The sequence below is a fragment of the Rhipicephalus microplus genome, chromosome 9 (assembly GCF_043290135.1).
Source record: "Rhipicephalus microplus isolate Deutch F79 chromosome 9, USDA_Rmic, whole genome shotgun sequence".
NCBI lineage: Eukaryota > Metazoa > Arthropoda > Arachnida > Ixodida > Ixodidae > Rhipicephalus > Rhipicephalus microplus.
This window is the reverse complement of record NC_134708.1, coordinates 37,395,254-37,413,482: the sequence shown is the minus strand read 5'-3', so window position 1 is coordinate 37,413,482 and position 18,229 is coordinate 37,395,254. Positions and strand designations below refer to the sequence as shown.

The 18,229-nt window shown below is 45.2% G+C and overlaps 1 protein-coding gene across 1 annotated transcript; it reads left to right on the top strand.

Annotated features, from left to right (window-relative positions):
- The first annotated feature begins 398 nt into the window (after positions 1-398).
- Positions 399-11,882, top strand: LOC119164976 (uncharacterized). The gene is made up of 5 exons (XM_075873448.1): positions 399-525; positions 3,768-4,152; positions 6,899-7,145; positions 10,343-10,529; positions 11,630-11,882. Exons 1-5 carry the CDS (start codon positions 522-524, stop codon positions 11,806-11,808), a joined length of 1,002 nt encoding a protein of 333 aa, XP_075729563.1. The 5' UTR covers positions 399-521; the 3' UTR covers positions 11,809-11,882.
- The last annotated feature ends 6,347 nt before the right edge of the window (positions 11,883-18,229 follow it).

The following is an 18,229-nucleotide window of genomic DNA, read 5'->3' as shown; positions in this document are numbered from 1 at the left end:
GTGGACGATGGCCTGTATGCCCATCGTTCGCGTATTGCACAACATCCTCATGACATTTAAAGGCCTTTGTGTGATTTCCGCTATCGCATGGGAGCACTACGCGCGTGACGGAGAACAATGCGAGACGATGACGCATCTCGCCAGATAACACTGCCGCTATCCGCCATTCACACATAACTACCCTTGAACGTGCCCTGTTCTCGTTTATCCACACTATTTCTACCTTCATAACGCAGACAGCTGCCAGTGCATACGCGCTTACGTTCAAAACAAATAGTGACTGCTTTACAACGCACAAAAAACACAGAAGCCTCGCATGAAACCATGCAATAGGATGATATGCGTTGACAATCGGTGGTTATCACTCGCTTTTAAGGGATGACGATTGTCCGCTTGTGCATGACGTAGCACGTCGTCGGTCATCGGCAGCGTCTATATAAAGGAAGCTTTCTGACCGGTGACCGTTAGATTACTACTGTAGAGTTTGTCCCGAAGGTGGACGCATCGAGACATCACAAGAAATGGGTGAGTTGTCTTCATCGCACGCGCAAATTTGTGTAACAGCTTAATGAAATCCACGTAATCACCAAAACGTTTGTAGTATTACGTTTGAAGACAACATCATTATGAATGATGATATAGTAAAGGACTGCAGAAATTTTTTTGAGATGAAGGTTTTTAACGCGCACGAAAGTCCTAGTATAGGTCTTTAGCAATATACATAGTTCGATGTGCAGCCGCCAAGGTTCAATACCGGGACCTTCGAGTCATTAGTTGTGCACCATTACTGCCAGAGCCCTATGGGATATTAATGATGAAACCAGCATACAGTGGAGAGAAGCAAGGCGTATATGGTGATATTTGTAGTATTTAATCTAGTGGCACCCTCATTATGACGTAAATAGAATAGAGTTCAAGTGTATGAACCGAGTTTCCGAATAGAGTTTTGGGCCGGCAGCAACCGAACCTTATAACCTTCAGATAACGCGTCCGATGCTCGACCAACACACCGCAGTGGTCAAACGGGGCTTGAATGTGGACCGAAAGGTCACGGGATCGAATCCTGCTGTCATAGCGGAATTTTCGATGTGCGCACATTTACATGCGCGTGAAAGAGTCCCTCGTGGTGGACATTCATGGAGCTTTCCGCTACGACAGTGATAGAGAAAACTTTTTTAAGTTATTGTCAAGTGTAAATGGGTATGAGCCATCCACTGTGGCGGAAACTCTCTTGGAAGTGGAGAAAGGGAAAACGTTGCTTCATGGTCTGGTTCTGGGCAAGACGTCAACTCCTGGCTGTCTCTGTTATTTCGCTCGTGGCAATATAGAAGCTAAGAGGTTGGCCTAAATTATATTTCAGAGCTTCTACTTAGCGTTGGCGAAAAGGAGAGAGTAGAAAAGAGAACTGAGGAGGTGTTGGTGGTCAGGATGAAGAAGGCATGAAGCGAAACTTTGAACGTCCAAAAGCTTGGTACTGCTTCACTACGACCTTGCTGAAGTATAAGGACGTCGTTTTGAGGTGCAAAACTCCAACAGCTGTTAGGATTATCAGATGCTTTACTAATTCAGCTATGATGGTGGTCGTTTTCCCATCAACTTTTTTGGGAGTTTTTGTGCACGAAGTTTCTTGGATTGTTGCCACTCGTTACTATGCCAGCAAGTGTGAAATACTTTTGAAGTTTGCCCCAATGCGGTGGTCTAGTGGCTAAGGCACTCGGCTGCTGACCCCCAGGTCGCGTGATCGAATGCAGGTTGCGGCAGCTGCATTTTAGATGGAGGTGAAAATGCTGTATGCCCGTGTGCTCAGATTTGGGAGCAAGTTAAAGAATTCCAGGTGGTCGAAATTTCTTGAGCCCTTCACTACGTCATCTCTCATAAACATATGGTGATTTTTGGACGTCAAACCACGCATATGGACCAATTAATCTTGTTTGTCAGCTGGCGGCACAAAATTCTGTGCCGGTTACAGCATTATACAGTTACAAACACTGTCCCATTATACCTTCCCTGCTCTCATAATTGCATTGTTTGATTAGGTTGTGTCTAACACAATAAAACAGACCTTCATCTATCCTTTTCAATTGTTTGTGTAGTTATCAGCGTTTGCGTGCCAAAAACCATGATAGGATTCCCAGGTGCGCTTTACTCGGGCACCGGAAATTGATTTTTGTTACGTGGGCTTCTACAGAGACTACCTCAATTAAAGTTCACAAGTTCTGTTGCGTTAAGCCTACATCAAAATGCCTCCGCCGTAGCGCAGAATCAAATACGCTTTCTTTGAATTAACAGTGTTGCATAACTTAATGCTAGCGAGGTATACCCTGCTGGTATCTCCAAGTTATTGTCGTTAGCATTTTTGTAGAAAGAGGTGCCGCAAACAGCATGTGAGACGACATTTTTAATTCAGTTCCTATACGTGGTTGAGGAATCCATGTGAGGGGACACTAAATTTTCCGTGTATATTTTTCACATATCTTATGGTGTTTTTTAAATAATTAAAGCCATTTTTACCAACATCGAAGCAGTGCAGTTCGAATTTCGAATACAGTGGACAATTTGATGTTATGGAGAAAAACTACCTGTGCAAGAAGTCACATTGTTAGAAATCACATGCAGATGAAATGCGAGGCCCACATGCATAGATTTAGGTGAAATTGAAAAAGCCCCAGGTAATCAAATTTTTGAGTCCTCCTTATGTGGCGTCTCCCGTATTTATATCGTGGTCGCAATATATTATAATAATATAGGTGATTATTAATATTATTGTTATTATTTTATATGATTATGTTATTTTATATTACTATATTATTATTATTATTATTATTATTATTATTATTATTATTATTATTATTATTATTATTATTATTATTATTATTATTTACAGTTCACTTAGATATGTTAACGGGAACACCTGGAATCTTTTGAAGAATCGATCTGGTTTGAAATAGGTCTGGAGCGCCGAGAAAAATTGTTGATTGGTTGTTTCTATATACGGCCTAGCATTTCCGCTGCCCTATTTTGTGATGTCACATCTTCGATTAAACATGTGATTTTGTGTCATAGTGGGTACATAATTACTGTTCTTGGTTAGTTCAATGTGCCTAGAATTGACTGGAGCACACACGCTTGCTTTTTCTCACTATAATCACTTCATTGAGAAAAAGTTCTATTGAATTCTTCGGTCTTTAATTCTTAATTGCAATATAACACCTCCGTCGATTCCCGAGCCAACGTCTTAGACCTCTGTCTCTAACAATCATCCCGTTCAACTTTCATGCTCGGTCGTCTCTCTAGTTCATTCTGACCAATTCCACCCACCACCTAATGTATCATTATTCTTACGTGCCGAAACTACGAGCTACAGCAGCCATTTTAAACCAATCTCCAAGATATGGTTTCAAGAGAGGTGACCACACCGGATTTTATCATTACTTGTCAGCCGTGTATTGGTCACACGTTACTGACAAACCAAATAATTATTACCAAGTTGAGTTGTCTACGGTGCTTGTATGGAACACCATGCGTAACTTTATATCGCAATATACACCTAAACATTGTAAATATCCCCGCTGGTTCTCTATGAACTTATAAGTGCAATGAAGCATAACGTAGATATGCGAGGCTTTTTTTTTCTTGGATGTTGGGTCAACGTGAACGCAAGAACCCCAAGACACGCTTGGGTTCTACTCATGCGCACTTGCAGCTCTCAAGTTTCTCGGTTCTCCAAGACTCTTGGGTCTTCTAAAACATTCCCGTGTCTCTCGCAGGGCGGTGGACCTTTTCTCTGGTTCTGGTTTCTTCGGCGTGCGCGGTTCTTGCGGTAGCAAGCTGCCCGGACGCGGCCCACCTGAGCCCATGCACGTGCGACGACGAAGGCATCAACTGCAGGCGCGCCCAGAGTACGTCTCAGTTGAGACAGGCTTTCGGGAGTGGCGACGCGCTTAGCAGAGAGCACAGAGAGCTGTGGATTCAAAAGACTCCCCTTACCTCGTTCACGGCGGGCGTGCTGGGAAACTTCAAGTTCGAGAGGGTCCACGTCGAACACAACGCCAACTTGAGCTTCTTCACTCTGGATTCTCTCACGACTTTCAAAGAGTTGCTCAACGTGCTCAGTTTGTACGGCAACGCACTGCAGACGTTTGAATTCGACAAGTAAGCAATCAGAAATTTTAAATGCGAAATTTTCTTTAGAATATTATCTAGGGTTTCACGTCCCAACACCACAATATGATTATGAGAGACACCGCAGTGGACGGCTACGAATATTTTTACCAACAGGTGTTCTTTAACATGCATTGACATCGCATCGTACGCTAGCCTCTACCATTTAGAGTTCACCGAAATGCGACCACCCTTGCTGGGGTCAAACCAGTGACCTTAGAGTCAGCAGCCGAGCATCTTAGCCACTGATTCACCATAGCACACGTGAAGCATTTCCTGACTAAGGAAAGACACTTGAGTGAATCTGTTTAGCGGCTACGACTTCGTGCTGTCGGGGCCGCTTCGTCAACTTCAAATATAGACAGTTGGCGTGCTGTAACTTGAGTATGACCGGCGTAAATGACAGGTTGTAACGCGAAAACTGGACAAGCGCGTCATGTGTGGCATGGTTTACACAGCCAGTCTTTAAGCTCTCCGGATTGTTTTGTTAACGGATATATAGATCAAATTTAGCATGGCGCAACATGACCGTTTCACAAACAAAATTAATACGTTATGCATATTATGTATGCGAATGCATGTTTCATTAGCGTGCCTAATACCACAATCTACCAGCGTGACCAGCATGTTCCAACTATCGCCAGCTTGTAACAAACAGCCTCAAACCGCAATTGGACATATACTCAGATGGCGTTGTCAAAAGTAACGTCAATTATTGGATGACCCTTAAGCTTTGTCCTTACCAGTTAAACGTGTTAACTATATTCTGTTCTAAACACGTACTTCAAAGACTTAGTGCATGAACTCTTTTCGAACTTACTATGCACCCAGGTTGAGGCCTTGATGGTGCAGTAGCATGTGTGTCTTTTGTTGTGGTTCGCCGGCTTTAAACTAAGAAGTCATTAGGATAATCCCTTGTTATGACGCTCCATGGCACAGAACGCTTGCACCACGCATTGTTAAGGCATCATTTCATGTTGTATTGCGAAGCATGTATACTGGAAGAGTGTGTTTCTAAAGAATGAAAGTGACTTTCACTTCATTTCTATGCAAAGGAAGTTATTTTCACTGTGCTAACAAGCAGAGACATGGCTCTGTTTGTACCCGAAGGGCCCGGTTTCTATTTTCACTGGTGCTCAGTATTTTTTAATTAGATCTTTCTTATATTTTGGACCACGCAAGAATATGATTTTTCGCTCACAAGCTACGACGCTGAAATTTCTGGTAAATGACTTTCTAGCGCTGTCTCGTTGGATGGAAGACAATAATCCGTAAACTGCGGCGAGTGTTATTCCGCGTATGTTCCAAGGGCATGGGGAAGGTATGGCAAAGATATGTCCGTCTGACGATTCAGCCATCTGATGAAAGTCGAAACCGGGCGCCAGTCCCACCAATCCCGATTTGGTAGCTCACTTCGTATTTCTGAACATTATTATTCAAAAAGCATGTATTACGCCTATTTGAAGTGGGACATTTTTTATACGTAAGTATTGCGTAGTGTGTTTATTTACTAAATGCATAGATACCTAATTCTTCATACCGCAGTGTTTATCACGCTGCGTTGACTATTCACGCTATGAACAAAAAAGTGAGAGTTTTGAGTGATTTATTGATTGATATATGTGGAGTTGAACCTCTCAAAACCCCCACATGATTATAAGAGACGCCGTAGTGGAGGGCTCCGGAAATTTTAACCGCATGGGCTTCATTAACGTGTACCCAAATCTGAGCATATGGGACTACAGCATTTTAGCCTCCATCGAAAATTCGTCCGCCGCAGTGGGGATACAATCCCGTGACCTGCGGGTCAGCACCCGACTACCTTAGCTATACTAGACCACTGCGGCCGAGTAAAATGGGAGTTCCTTATACGCTTCGCTAAAACGACACGGGGCTAGCGATTACCAGTAGCTCTTCGTTCTAAAAAAACTCGTTTCTTCAGATTGCTGCTGCCAGATGGCACCATACCTCTAGCAACCTTCACCAATAACCTCGTGGAGAACATAAAGTAAACGTTTCGTTCTCTCTCTCCAGACAGCGGACTACTGTCTTTCACCCTTCTTTGTAAGGCCGCCTGCAGATATGTGGTGAATTTTTAATAGAACATTTTGCCTAATTTTGTTTCCCACAAAAGTCGAATGCCGAAGTGGTAACAGCCATAGAATTTTCTTCAATATTTGCTTGAGAGAACTGCGAAGCGGTGATTATTCAGCCATCAAGGGAATCATTGTTAGTACTTGAAGCTGCCTTAGTTATGTGCCTTCTGCTTCGAACACATTGTGGCCTTCTTATACTACTGCGCTTTGATGGCAGTTTTGGACAAAAAAAACGACAAGTTGTGAAATTTGTGAGTGGGTAGAAAATGGTGAGCCTAAAAGGGCCAACGTGGTGACGCGGGACTGCTCAAATTTTCGTGAACTGCGACTTGGGTCAAAGCGGCTGCCGGCTTCACGGAGCCACATCCTACTGAAAGAACGAGGCTTACAAAATTTGTGTACAACCAATCATTCTCATACTGACTGAAGCATCCAGCCTTGTTGCTCCTATAGGCAATAGCGTCAGATTTACCGTTGGGTTACTCCTCTGAAAATATACTGTAAGAGCCCTGGTACGGCCTCCAGCTGTAGTGTCCTCTGTGTACTGTAGACACAGGCACGTGAACCGAGCCGCTTTGCATCTGGCATATTTCTTGCCTTTGTGTGTCGTTTGGTCCATTATTTCGCTCATCTCCATGCAGGCTGCTTCGTTTTCCGTATCTCGTGAGTCTCAACCTCGGAAGGAACCGGCTGAGGAGCATCCCGGCCAACGCATTCCGCAGCATCCGCCTGCATAAGCTGGGGCTCAGGGAAAACCCCATCACTTCCATCGGGCAAAGGGCTTTCTACGCTCTACCCAATCTCAAGGAACTTGACCTCAGTCGTACAAGGCTCAACACGTTGGGCCCATACTCACTGTCCATACTGAGGGCACACCCGGAGCTCAGGGTAAGCTATGAGTGAAAATCCACAAGATCATTTGTGCCTTTGCGTGAGTGAGTTCTCAAGCATGTGGATCGTGAAGATTTTGCTAGAGATCTGTCTAACACGTGGCTGTCTTCATCCGATATTTTTTTTCTCATAAGTTCTTTCACTACAACCCCATCACTGCTCTTAAACATCCTTGTCGTGAGATGCGCCATGTGGTCCTTACGCAAAAACGAAACCATGAAACGAGAACTGTACATTTCAGAAGTGGTGTCCAGATTTTCTTCGTCTCGGGGATCAGTATATTTGTCGAAGCTTCATGTTAGCTCTCTATTATACAGTTCCTTTACTGTATTTTCGAAACAGACGAATGCGGTAGCGTAGTGGCGAGTTCAGATTCCTCTGCGATGCCACTTAGTTCTCCTTGTCTTCACTCGCTGGTCCAAATGCCTATATATGATACTTCCCTTTAGTGAAAAGCCATACATCCTTCAATAGCCGCATAAGCTATGAGTCCAAATGTCTCCGTACGCATTATCTACATTATATTGCAATTAAACCACCCTTTGATTGATTGATAGATTTATTTATTTATTGATAAATGAAATATGAGATAGGCCTTCACTCAAACCGAGAAGTTTACTGAGTTAAACAGACATCAGGCTGAAACCTTAAAAAACCCGCGCCCTTTCCAATTTTCCTTCTACCCACAAGCCTCATAAGAGACTTAACTTCTTGACTATGGCCGAATGGCTGAGGCGAGTTTGACGTTGAATTTCAGTGACGGAGTCAGGGCATCTTTATCTTCTCGTTCTGGATCGATATTGTTGCAATGGCAGGCTACGAGTCGAAGTGAAGTGTTCCAATAGAATCTACGGATTGGAGTCAGAGCGGCAATCACACCTCGTAACGGGAAAAGTATCTCGGAAACTTCTTTAAAAACGCTTTCCTGCTTGGGGCGCTGCAGACGTTGCCAGTGGGGCCACGTGTGTTGGCGGTAATGGCGGACGTCAAGGACGACGGGGCGAATCGTGTGTCATTGCTTCCATAGATCGCAAGCGACACCTTCGAGTCTGAAAGCCTCAGGTCCTGCACGGGCGATATGTGGGATAGTCAGGGCAATGCTGGAAGCTTTTGTGTGAGCGGCAATCACATAACAATTGGCAGCGGAAAGGAACTACGTGCGAGGTATTCTCGACAACTCGGCATATTTAAGACAGACCTGCCGGTTACGTCTTGCTCCAGGGTTGCGTGTTTTATTTCAAGCCCACACCTTGAGGCGTTATTTACACCCGGGTCCAGTTCCTGCTCCTGGAATCTGCCGGCTGCTATGAATCTGCCAATTGAATGCAACATAGACACTTAAAAAGACAGGAACATTTGACCTCTTAGGCCAGAGTCTGAACTGAAAGGTGAAAGTCAAATATATTTTCATCTGTTTTTTATGTTGTTCCTGGAAATCTTGTTTGCAGGAGCGCACAACGGGTATTTTTGCAGATATGGTTTCGTAGCACCCTGTCGCTGTCTCAGTTTCTGAAAGTACCGAAACAGGAGGTATCCAGTGAGGTCTTCATGTGAACAAAGCCGGGTAATATGTATCAAATCGTCAACATTTTTAAATGAAGGTTGTGTGGATCTCGCCATAATATCCTCTAGGTTGTTCCAAACATGGGTGAACCCAACAAGTGCACTCTGAGGGCAAGAACATCAGTCTTTGTTTTCCTGCGCGAAGCCATGAAGAATACACTACCCGTTTTCGTGGAGTCGTTCGTTAAGAGGGATCTCTTGCAAAGAGCGTTGCCCCCCAGACAAACTCAAAATGCAGATAGGTTTCGGTTGGTAACATTAAAATAATTGATGCGGTTGTTTGGCACGCTTCGCAGCCAGCTGTGTGACACGCAATGTAAAATCGAATTTGAATATGTTCTGCTTTACATCAGCCGCTGATAGTTTTTTACATTAGGCGTGTATTTTCACACTTCTATCTCATAAGCTATATGGCCATGAAGAGTTTTGCCAGTGCTGCTTTGTGATGACACTGCCTTCGACACCTAGGTACGAAGCACTGTACGATGTAAGAGAAACATCTCTTTAAGGGCTGTGTTTAGATTTTTGCTCGTGATATTTTGTGCGTTCCTCTCGACAAGCCTGACGTGTGCTGCCGCTTGCGGACACTCATGACAGCGTGCTCTTTCCACAGCTTGTCTAGCATTTCGCTGAACCTCTTTGGCCGACGTTGCGACGACACGTGACGTGCGTGGAAAGAAGTATTCGTAATCAACGTGCTGACATGATCGACAGACGTCTGCGCCGACTGATCCGTTACCCAAATGCAAACACCTCGTGGACAATGTGAAAACCATTTTCTTCGGCACTCACGTGGCTCAGGGGCACTCACAGGATCTTGGCTCAATCTTAAATGTCAGGTTTACGGAACCAGTCGCCACCTTGCTTTGAGCGTGGGGCAGCAGTTTTATCACCCTAGAACATTTCCAAAGTTGTGACATTGCGTATGCTTCGAAACAGATAGCTATTGCTTTCACGAAAGGTGACGAAAGTGGTCCACATAAAACTATTGAATACGAAGGCATTCCTTACTCGGGCAACGTAAGTCATCCGGCTGCCAGGTGAGGTGCCGAAAGCTGGCAATCGCTCTAATCTTGGAAGCAGTGCGAAACCATGCTATGTGGAGAAGAGAAAGAGACAGAAACAAAAAGGAAAGGCAGGAGTGTTAAGCAAGCTTGGCTTGATTGGGTTACACTTGGGGGGGGGGGGGGGGTAAAGGGGGATCATAGAAAGGAAAGAAATATAAAAGAAGAGGAGTAAGAAAGAGATGAATGAATAGCCAACTCGAGACTACACAGCAAGGTCTCACGCTGTTCTTTCACTAGCACTCGTGAAGTCCAGTGGTCCTTAGGAAGCACAAGAGGGCTTTCGTGGCTTTGCGTGTATGCGAAACTGTCAGCGAAGGTCCCAGGATCTTCTTTTCTGTAAGTGGTCGTGTATCCAGCTGACGGAGCTTGGCTTCCACAATACGTTTTGAAAGTTTTTAAAGGGGCGCTGGCGAGGATCAATACATCGAAGAAGAAGAAAAATAACGATGCCGCTTTCGCTTTCGAGTAGTCTAAGACGAACGCATTGGGAAACCTTGGAGTTTTTCTGATGGCTTTGTTCTAATGTGTTTATTTTCTTTTTCCTGTTACCAATGACGTTTACAGATCCAGCTCAACAATGCAGATATTTCAGTCATCCACTCAAGTGCTTTTGACTATGCGGCACCTCTTGTGCTCAACCTGGCTAACAACAGCCTGGCTACTCTGGAACAGAACCCTTTCGAGCCTCTCATCGGGCGCATGTACCAGAATGCGAAAAAATTCAATACCGTACCTCTCGTCAGCATCGCAGGTTAGTCGTTATCATACCTATTTAGATGAAATATAATAATAATAATAATAATAATAATAATAATAATCATAATCAACAAAATCTAACGCACAGAACCATGGTATAATTATGCAGCACGGTCTAGCGGAGGTCTGTGGGACTTCCCAACATTGTTCTTTTACATAAACTGACATCGCATAGATCATAGCGCTCTAGAATTTAACGTCCACCGAAATTAAACCGCCTTTAGGGCGAGGAGCCAAAGCAATGTAACCACTGTATCTCCGAGACTCTTTAGTTCAGTTCTCATCCGACAGAAAAGTAGTGTAATTTGAGCCTCTGTATATAGGAAAATATGTGCATCGAGACCCATCTCTAGAACATACTTGTATTTCATTTGAGTTCAAGCTTTTGTTCTTAGGTGTAAGATTTTCAAGAGTGGCTGTGGATTGGTTGAGAGTACTCAGCACTTATTTGATTGATTTGTGGAGTTTAACGTCCCAAAACCACCAGTTGATTATGAGAGACGCCGTAGTGGAGGGCTCCGGAAATTTTGACCACCTGGGGTTCTTTAACGTGCACCCAAATCTGAGTACACGGGCCTACAACATTTCCGCCTCCATCGGAAATGCAGCCGCCGCAGCCGGAAGCAGCACTTATTTGAATGGTTCAATGAATGTCACGAAGGTCATACAGGGCAGTTGATATTACCTATACTTTAACTTAACCCGAACTTCTTGGAGGCATTTAAACAAGTGAAAAGAAAACCAAAGCCCACTGTCTCAAAGCCCACTGTCTTCGAGTGTAAATGCCTTTTCTCAAGCCAGTACAACACACGTTTCTTTGTTTTTCTTTGTGCTTCATAATTTGTGGTTATTAACCTATTGCATGTACCAGCATGACTTAAAATATTGTTCAACAATGGTACTGGTCAGTGGACGAACGATCAGTGGACAATGGATCAGTGGACGAACGATGTTGTTCGATTAAAAGCCTACGGTTGTAATAACGGGGTTACTTATCGAAAAAAGACTGCGTTAGACACGGCTTTCATAAGCAATCCTAATTGTTCGCACATAATTTTTGCTCTACACTTGCCGTTTTGCTTTTTAACAACGCAGGAAATCCTCTCACGTGTCGTGGCTGCGCGTACAAGTGGCTGGTACCGCACAGGTACTCCACGCTTGTGCGGGCCATTCTGCATGGCTTTCGGTGTCCCGACGGCTTCGGTCTGACCAGCATTAGTGATCAGAAAATTGCCTGCTGGAAAAATTTCTGGAACTTCGCGAACATCGGCTAGTTATTTAAAACGCGTAGTATCTACGCATCAATCATCACAAAACAAAATAAACATCACTGCCATGATCCCCCTTACTCGTGTTCAAGTGTCACCTTATTTCTTCTCTGCCGAATGTGAGCACTCTGTGAAATCGCGTCGAAGTATTGAACAGTGAGGCGTGATCAGTTTGTCAATATTTAGCGAAAATAGCACAGTGAAGTACTCTAATACGTCCTTTCTGGGTTCGACATAGTGCATCGGGTGATGCGGGGGAAGCGCAGAAGCAGTAGAAAAGATTAATGATAAAGGAAAGAGTGGAAGCTTAACCAGGGCTGACCCCTGGAGGGTATGCTTCCCCAGGCAAGGAAAAGCTATGAATGGGGACAAGGAAGGAATAGGAAGGAAAGGAAATTCAAGGATTTTAACCCGTCTAGGAGGACAGGTACGCTACCTTAAACAGGGGAAATTGGTGGAGGAGTATAAAAATGAAGACAAGGAGGAAAAAAGAACATGTACAAAGTCACGTCACAGTCATCATAACAGAATAACTTTATAATCACCGGTGCAAGTCTGTTGCCTTCAAGAAGCTGAGCACCACCTTCATCGCCTTCATGCGCGATGGCCTCATGTCGACATTGCAGAATTATTTCCGCTGCCATCACTCAGTGATCTATCCGAGATAGAGTGGCTGCTAGGGGTGTTCTCCGCATATTGTACAAAAAAGTCACTGTTTCCAGCGGCGTAACCGCAGATTTGCACTTGAAGGGCCAATGAACAGGCTCCGAAGCGCGCAGAAAAAGCTCGCGCATTTTTCCTGCTCGTGACCAACCTCCTTCCACGCGCAATGACGTCAACTCGACGGTCGGTGACGCTGACTTCATTAGTCTTTTTTTGAAACCTGGTTTTAACCAATCGACGAGCTGCGTGCTGCGTCACGTCGCCGATCGCCGAGATGGCGTCACCGCGCGTGGAAGGAGGTTGGTCCCACGCAGGGAAAACGCGCGAGCTTTTCCTGCGCGTTCCGGAGCCTGTTGACTGGCCCTTTAACCTCAGAAACGGATAATCAGGCTGAAATCTTTGCAGAATCGGAGCAGCCATTTTGTTCCCTTTTTGTATCTAACACGCAGTCCCACGTTACCAAGGTCCTGTAGACGGTGAAACCATTCTCGTCCTGATGGTGGGTATATGAAGTTTAGGTATAATGTTTCACTAATACACGTAACATAACAAAAGGTGCCTAAGAGGTTAAATTGTGTGCCCTTTTCATGCAAAATGAGAGGGCGCGGCGCCACGCCGAAGAGGCACTCGTTTGAACGCGTCCGTGTGATCAGGCCGTAATACTTGCGTTCCAAAACAGACAGGTGCCTACTGTGAAGAACGAGACAAGGTAGATATCACAATGTATGAACAATCATAGCGATGAAAAACACGAAGCGCCTATCTCTTCCATACAATCCCATCAGCTCACTCACGCATGGCCACGTGAGTGAGCTGATGGGATTGTATGGAAGAGATAGGCGCTTCTTGATAATTAGGACGCATCACAGTTGAGCAGAGAGAACGAATAGGCTATGAATTGAGCAAATGAAGACAACTGCAGATATCTTATGAGTGCATAGTCAGTATTGGCTGAGTTTCCTCTGAATAATATGGTACTTTGGTTTTTGGATAGTGTGTAGAGCACTCGGTGGCTTTTCATCACCGGGCGGTGGCTTGTAGGTCCGACTCCCTGGTCATTCAAATGCAAAACTTTTGTTCGAGATTTTTATTTGTAATCTGACTATGTACGTTTTAATAACGTCTCAACTATGAAAGAAATGTGAGTGAGATAACCTTAAAGAAGACATGTGCTTTCGTGGTAGAAAATTGCAAACGGAGGCTGTGCAACGATTTTAGAGACCTTTGTGCACCCAGTAACTACAACAGAATTGTTCAAACAAGGCTAGCCAAGACGTACTATTCTTCCCACTGCCACATAAGGGCGCGCGATCGAGCGTACGCACCCTCATTCTCTGCCCGGGCCAAAGAACGCGTGAGAGATGAGAGCCGCCGCGCGCTCATTGCGCCATCTTGCTGATAATGCAGAAAACACGATAGCTGCCCCCCGAGATGCCCGCCAACAGCGGTCAGTGGTAGATATGAATGGCTTGCCGCTTGAACATTGAAGGAGGTGCCTCTCGGTGGCTCAGTGGTTAACGCCTCGCATTCACGACGCGGAGGTCCCACGTTCGATTCCACGCGCCAGAGTCTTTTAAAGACGAAAGTGTTTCTTTGGGACCTTCGACAACAAATTTTGGTTTGTCTGTCTGTCTATACATTTGTACGTTTGTCCGCCCATAACGATACCTCAAATAGCATCAAACGGCTGACCCCATCCGCAGCGCCCAATAATATTGCTCTAGGTTTATCGTTCATAAATGTGCGATTGTCAATTTAAAAAGAAATTATTGCACATATCTGAGGCACCATAACAACACGTTGATGTTTTGTATGTCTGTCTTTATACTAGAAGAGGCACACACAAGTAACTTTATGGACTGTAGCATTTATCGCGCTGCGCTGACAGTGCAACGTGATGCTCAAAAAGATAAGTGTTTGCAACGCTTTGCTACGACGACACGGCGGTGGCACCTGCCCGTCGCTTTGCGTTCTATACCTTATCACCTCCGAGTCTGGTGCGCATCTTTCTCCACGGGCACGCACGCCTTCGTTTTCGAATATAACTGCCAGATGGCACTCGCGTCTAACGTGCCTCGATGCGCTCGTTCGCCTCCGCTCCACGCTCGAGGCACTCTAACGCAGCGCCTGCTGAATAGCATTCACCAATTTTCTCGCGCAGAACATCATATAAGCATTTCGTTCACTCTGTCCAGACGCAAGACTATCACCTTTTGACGACATTTGCAGTGTAACATGCAGATTCGGGCCATTTTAGATGCGGAAGCATCTTATACTCGCGCCTTGTAGTGCGCCGTCCGCACCGCTTCTCGAACATTCGACAGCTGACGCGCGCGCATGCGCCGTCGCGCCGTCGCCCACCATCTGTGCCGCGCGCGCGCTTCTCCTTCGAGAACATTCGACAGCTGACAGCGCATGCGCCGTCGCGCTGTATATATACTCAAGGTCGGCGCTCGCTCGCTCAGTTGCCGCTCGTCCGTTGGTTTGTACGGCGCGTCGACGTCCGAAGTCGCCGTGAAATGAATGCCAACGAATCCACAAACAGAATGATTGACGTCCCTAAGCCATTGTCCTCAAAGTTCGTCGCAATAAATAAAACACCGCCATTTCGCATACGTGCCGTACGTGTTTACTCATTTAACACCCCATTTCACAACCACGTTAACCAATTTAGCCATCGACCCAAGTAAGTCGCAATTTAACACCCGTTAACCAATTTCCGCATCCTCCTCAGTGTTCCCCCGAGGGAAGCTGCGGGCAATTTTTTTTCTGGGATTTTTTCGCTTTCTTGTGTTTATATATATATATCGATACGTATAAATATATGATGCATGACATCGACGCCGATGTCCACGTCGACGCCGGCGGCCATATTCGACCGAGAGTGTTTATATCACTGCTATCGCAATAATAGAGCTTGTTGAGAAGAATTGTCGTATAATTGTAGCGGCGGGATGTGTTGCAAACTTGCCACCGGAGCGGTTCTACTACAGTACGCAACTTCGCTTTTCGTTATCGCCTATTCGCAATGTCAATAGACTGTGGCGCCACCACGCGGAGTTCAGAAGCGTCCTTTGAAGAATGATCAGTAGGCAGACGCTCCCTTGTTTGGCTGTGCTAGCCTCTGTGCTAACGTGTTAGCAAGAAACAAAAGCTTATCACTTTGCATGTTTTCTGCATCAGTGAATGAACCGTACCCTCCATGACACAATTCACCAATTTGTTCTGGCGATACGTGAAGTTTTAATTAAAATACGTGGAACCTCGTGCTTCCGACTATAGGCCGGGGAGTACTCATAAGATTAGCAATATATTTTTTATAGCCACGCAAATGCTATCGTCTTGCCCTTGCAGTTAAACTCACCTTATTTTACGTGCGCAAAGAGCATTTGGTGGTGTTTTTGTGAACCACATAATGTTAACGTACGAGAAAAGTCGCGCGGCCTCGCGATTTGCGCATCCAAAACTTGACCAACGCTGAGCCGCTTGTTTTTTGTGCATTTGTTGATAGATGGCAGCACACTGCAAGCGATTCGCTTGTTGGCGGGTCGGGAGATTGCGAAATGCTCTCCGCGATCAGATAAAGGCAGTGAGGGACGCATTTTGGTGTTGTCGAAGTCATTCGGCGCAGAAAATCGCTCAGATTGCTTTCCATATTATTAGCACCATATTATTATGAGAGACGCCGTAGTGGAGGGCTCCGCAAATTTCGACCACCTGGGGTTCTTTAACGTGCACCCAAAGCTGAGCACACGGGCGTACAACATTTCCGCTTCCATCGGAAAGTAGCCGCCGAAGCCGGGATTCGATCCCGCGACATGCGGGTTAGCAGCCGTGTACCTTGGGCACTACACCGCCACGTAATGTTTAAAGAAACCATATTGAATTTTTCGCTCGACTTAGAAAGCCGTCTTCCCATGGAGGTTGTTGATAATGACGGTGACGCTCTAGTTTACTTTTCTTCCCTCGTTATCATTTATTCTTAAAAATTAACATTTCAGACTTGTCCTATTCAAATTTTTAAATAGGTAGCCTGTGTATCAGGTTGCAGCTTATCAGTGTGACTGTACGTCACACTTATTTTGTCCTCCCTTTGTTCCGTTTCCCTCTTTCATATCGTTTGCTTTAAAAGGGCTCGAAATAAACCGCCAGGCTCTTTTTGGGTGGCGCAGCTCTAGCCAACATGACAGCCTGTTTCTTTTAGAGACACCTGCTGCACCAAATACCTTGGTGCAGGAGGCAGGGCATTGTTTATTGTTTTATTTTCATTATCTTAGGATTATTTTTACCCACGCAAACCTGTCTGCCAACACAGCGAGAGTGATAGTGGCGAAGAACGATCAGCTACTAACTCACGAGGAGCGAGTTGCACTCGACATCTCCTCGTGCGCTAATGTTTTTTTCATGCTCGTAAGTCACTTTGATTGTATTTATTTTAGAATATCTACCAGCGAGGTCAGAATAAACCCATAGTTTTTCATGTACCTGCATTGCATGTACCCAATAACTGTGGATATTATGGCGCGCCCCGCATGCCGTCAATGCACTCGAGCTCGACCACTGAAGCGAAACTGTAGGAGCGATAAAACATGTAGCTACGACTACAACCCACGCCTCTCTGATAACTTATACTGCACTTCGCCAGTATTCTTCCGAACGACGTTGTTGTTCGACGTCGTTCGACGATTTTTCGCAATTTGGACGTTGCGGAAAGCATACGCGGGTATTGCTTCCAATATTTTTTATTCGATCACGCTAACTGAACCTGCAACATTCTAGTGCAATGATTTTTGCATGGTTGGAGTCTGAGCATGGCTGTGACACAAGCGCTACTCAATGGGAAGTTGAATTGTTGTGTTCCGTTAAAGAAGGAACTCCATGGTGCTGAAAGCGCAAGTAATGATGACGGCGTAATATGCTTGCAAACCATTACCACACGTTCAACATTCGGCCCCGTGTAGCCACGATGGCACGCTACTTGCTATGGCGAATTCGTCAGGAAGGCTTCGTAGGAATAACCTCAGAGTGCCGTTCAGTTCACACGTAATTCTATTTTGCGCCGTTTCCCGCAGCACGCACAGGATTACGCGAGGCATCGTTGATTCACGGTTAATCAGCTGACACCACCACCATTCCGTTGCGGCGAAAATGAGGTAGAGAATATTAAGCAGTTCCTATCATTTGAGAAAGTACTTTATGGCCCGACTCATTGGAGGAACAACAGTTCATCCGGTAAATGCGGCACGAGGAGCACGTTCGTGCGTTCATCTTTTCCTATACAAGTTCACGGGTCGACCCTCCTCCCACAGCCACCTTTGGTTGCATGGCGCGCCATCTATGGTTCATGGGCATTGCGAACAGTGCCTTTCATCACAGCATTGGTACTGATCAGCGTTGCCGGATGCTACTACGAAAAGAAGCGAATTCTTATCACGAAAGCCCAAACGAAGCGTAAATGTTAAAAATTTTTCCATTCTTGAGCAAAATATATTCAAATACGGTAAGTAAATGTCATTCCTAAACGAAATGAAGTTTGAGCGAATATCTAATTGCTTTCCACGTCGAACGTATGTGCAACGCAAGCGAAAGCACATAGCCGCTTTTCAGCACCATCTGGTAGTCTCCATTCCGTTGAAGACACGTTTGCCAGGGCTTCACTAACGTTATTTGTGGATTCCCGAAACGTATACTTGACTTCACCAGTCAACCGTATAGACCGAGATAGTTGTGTTGAAAAGAAGTGAAGGGTGGGGTTGCGTGACGC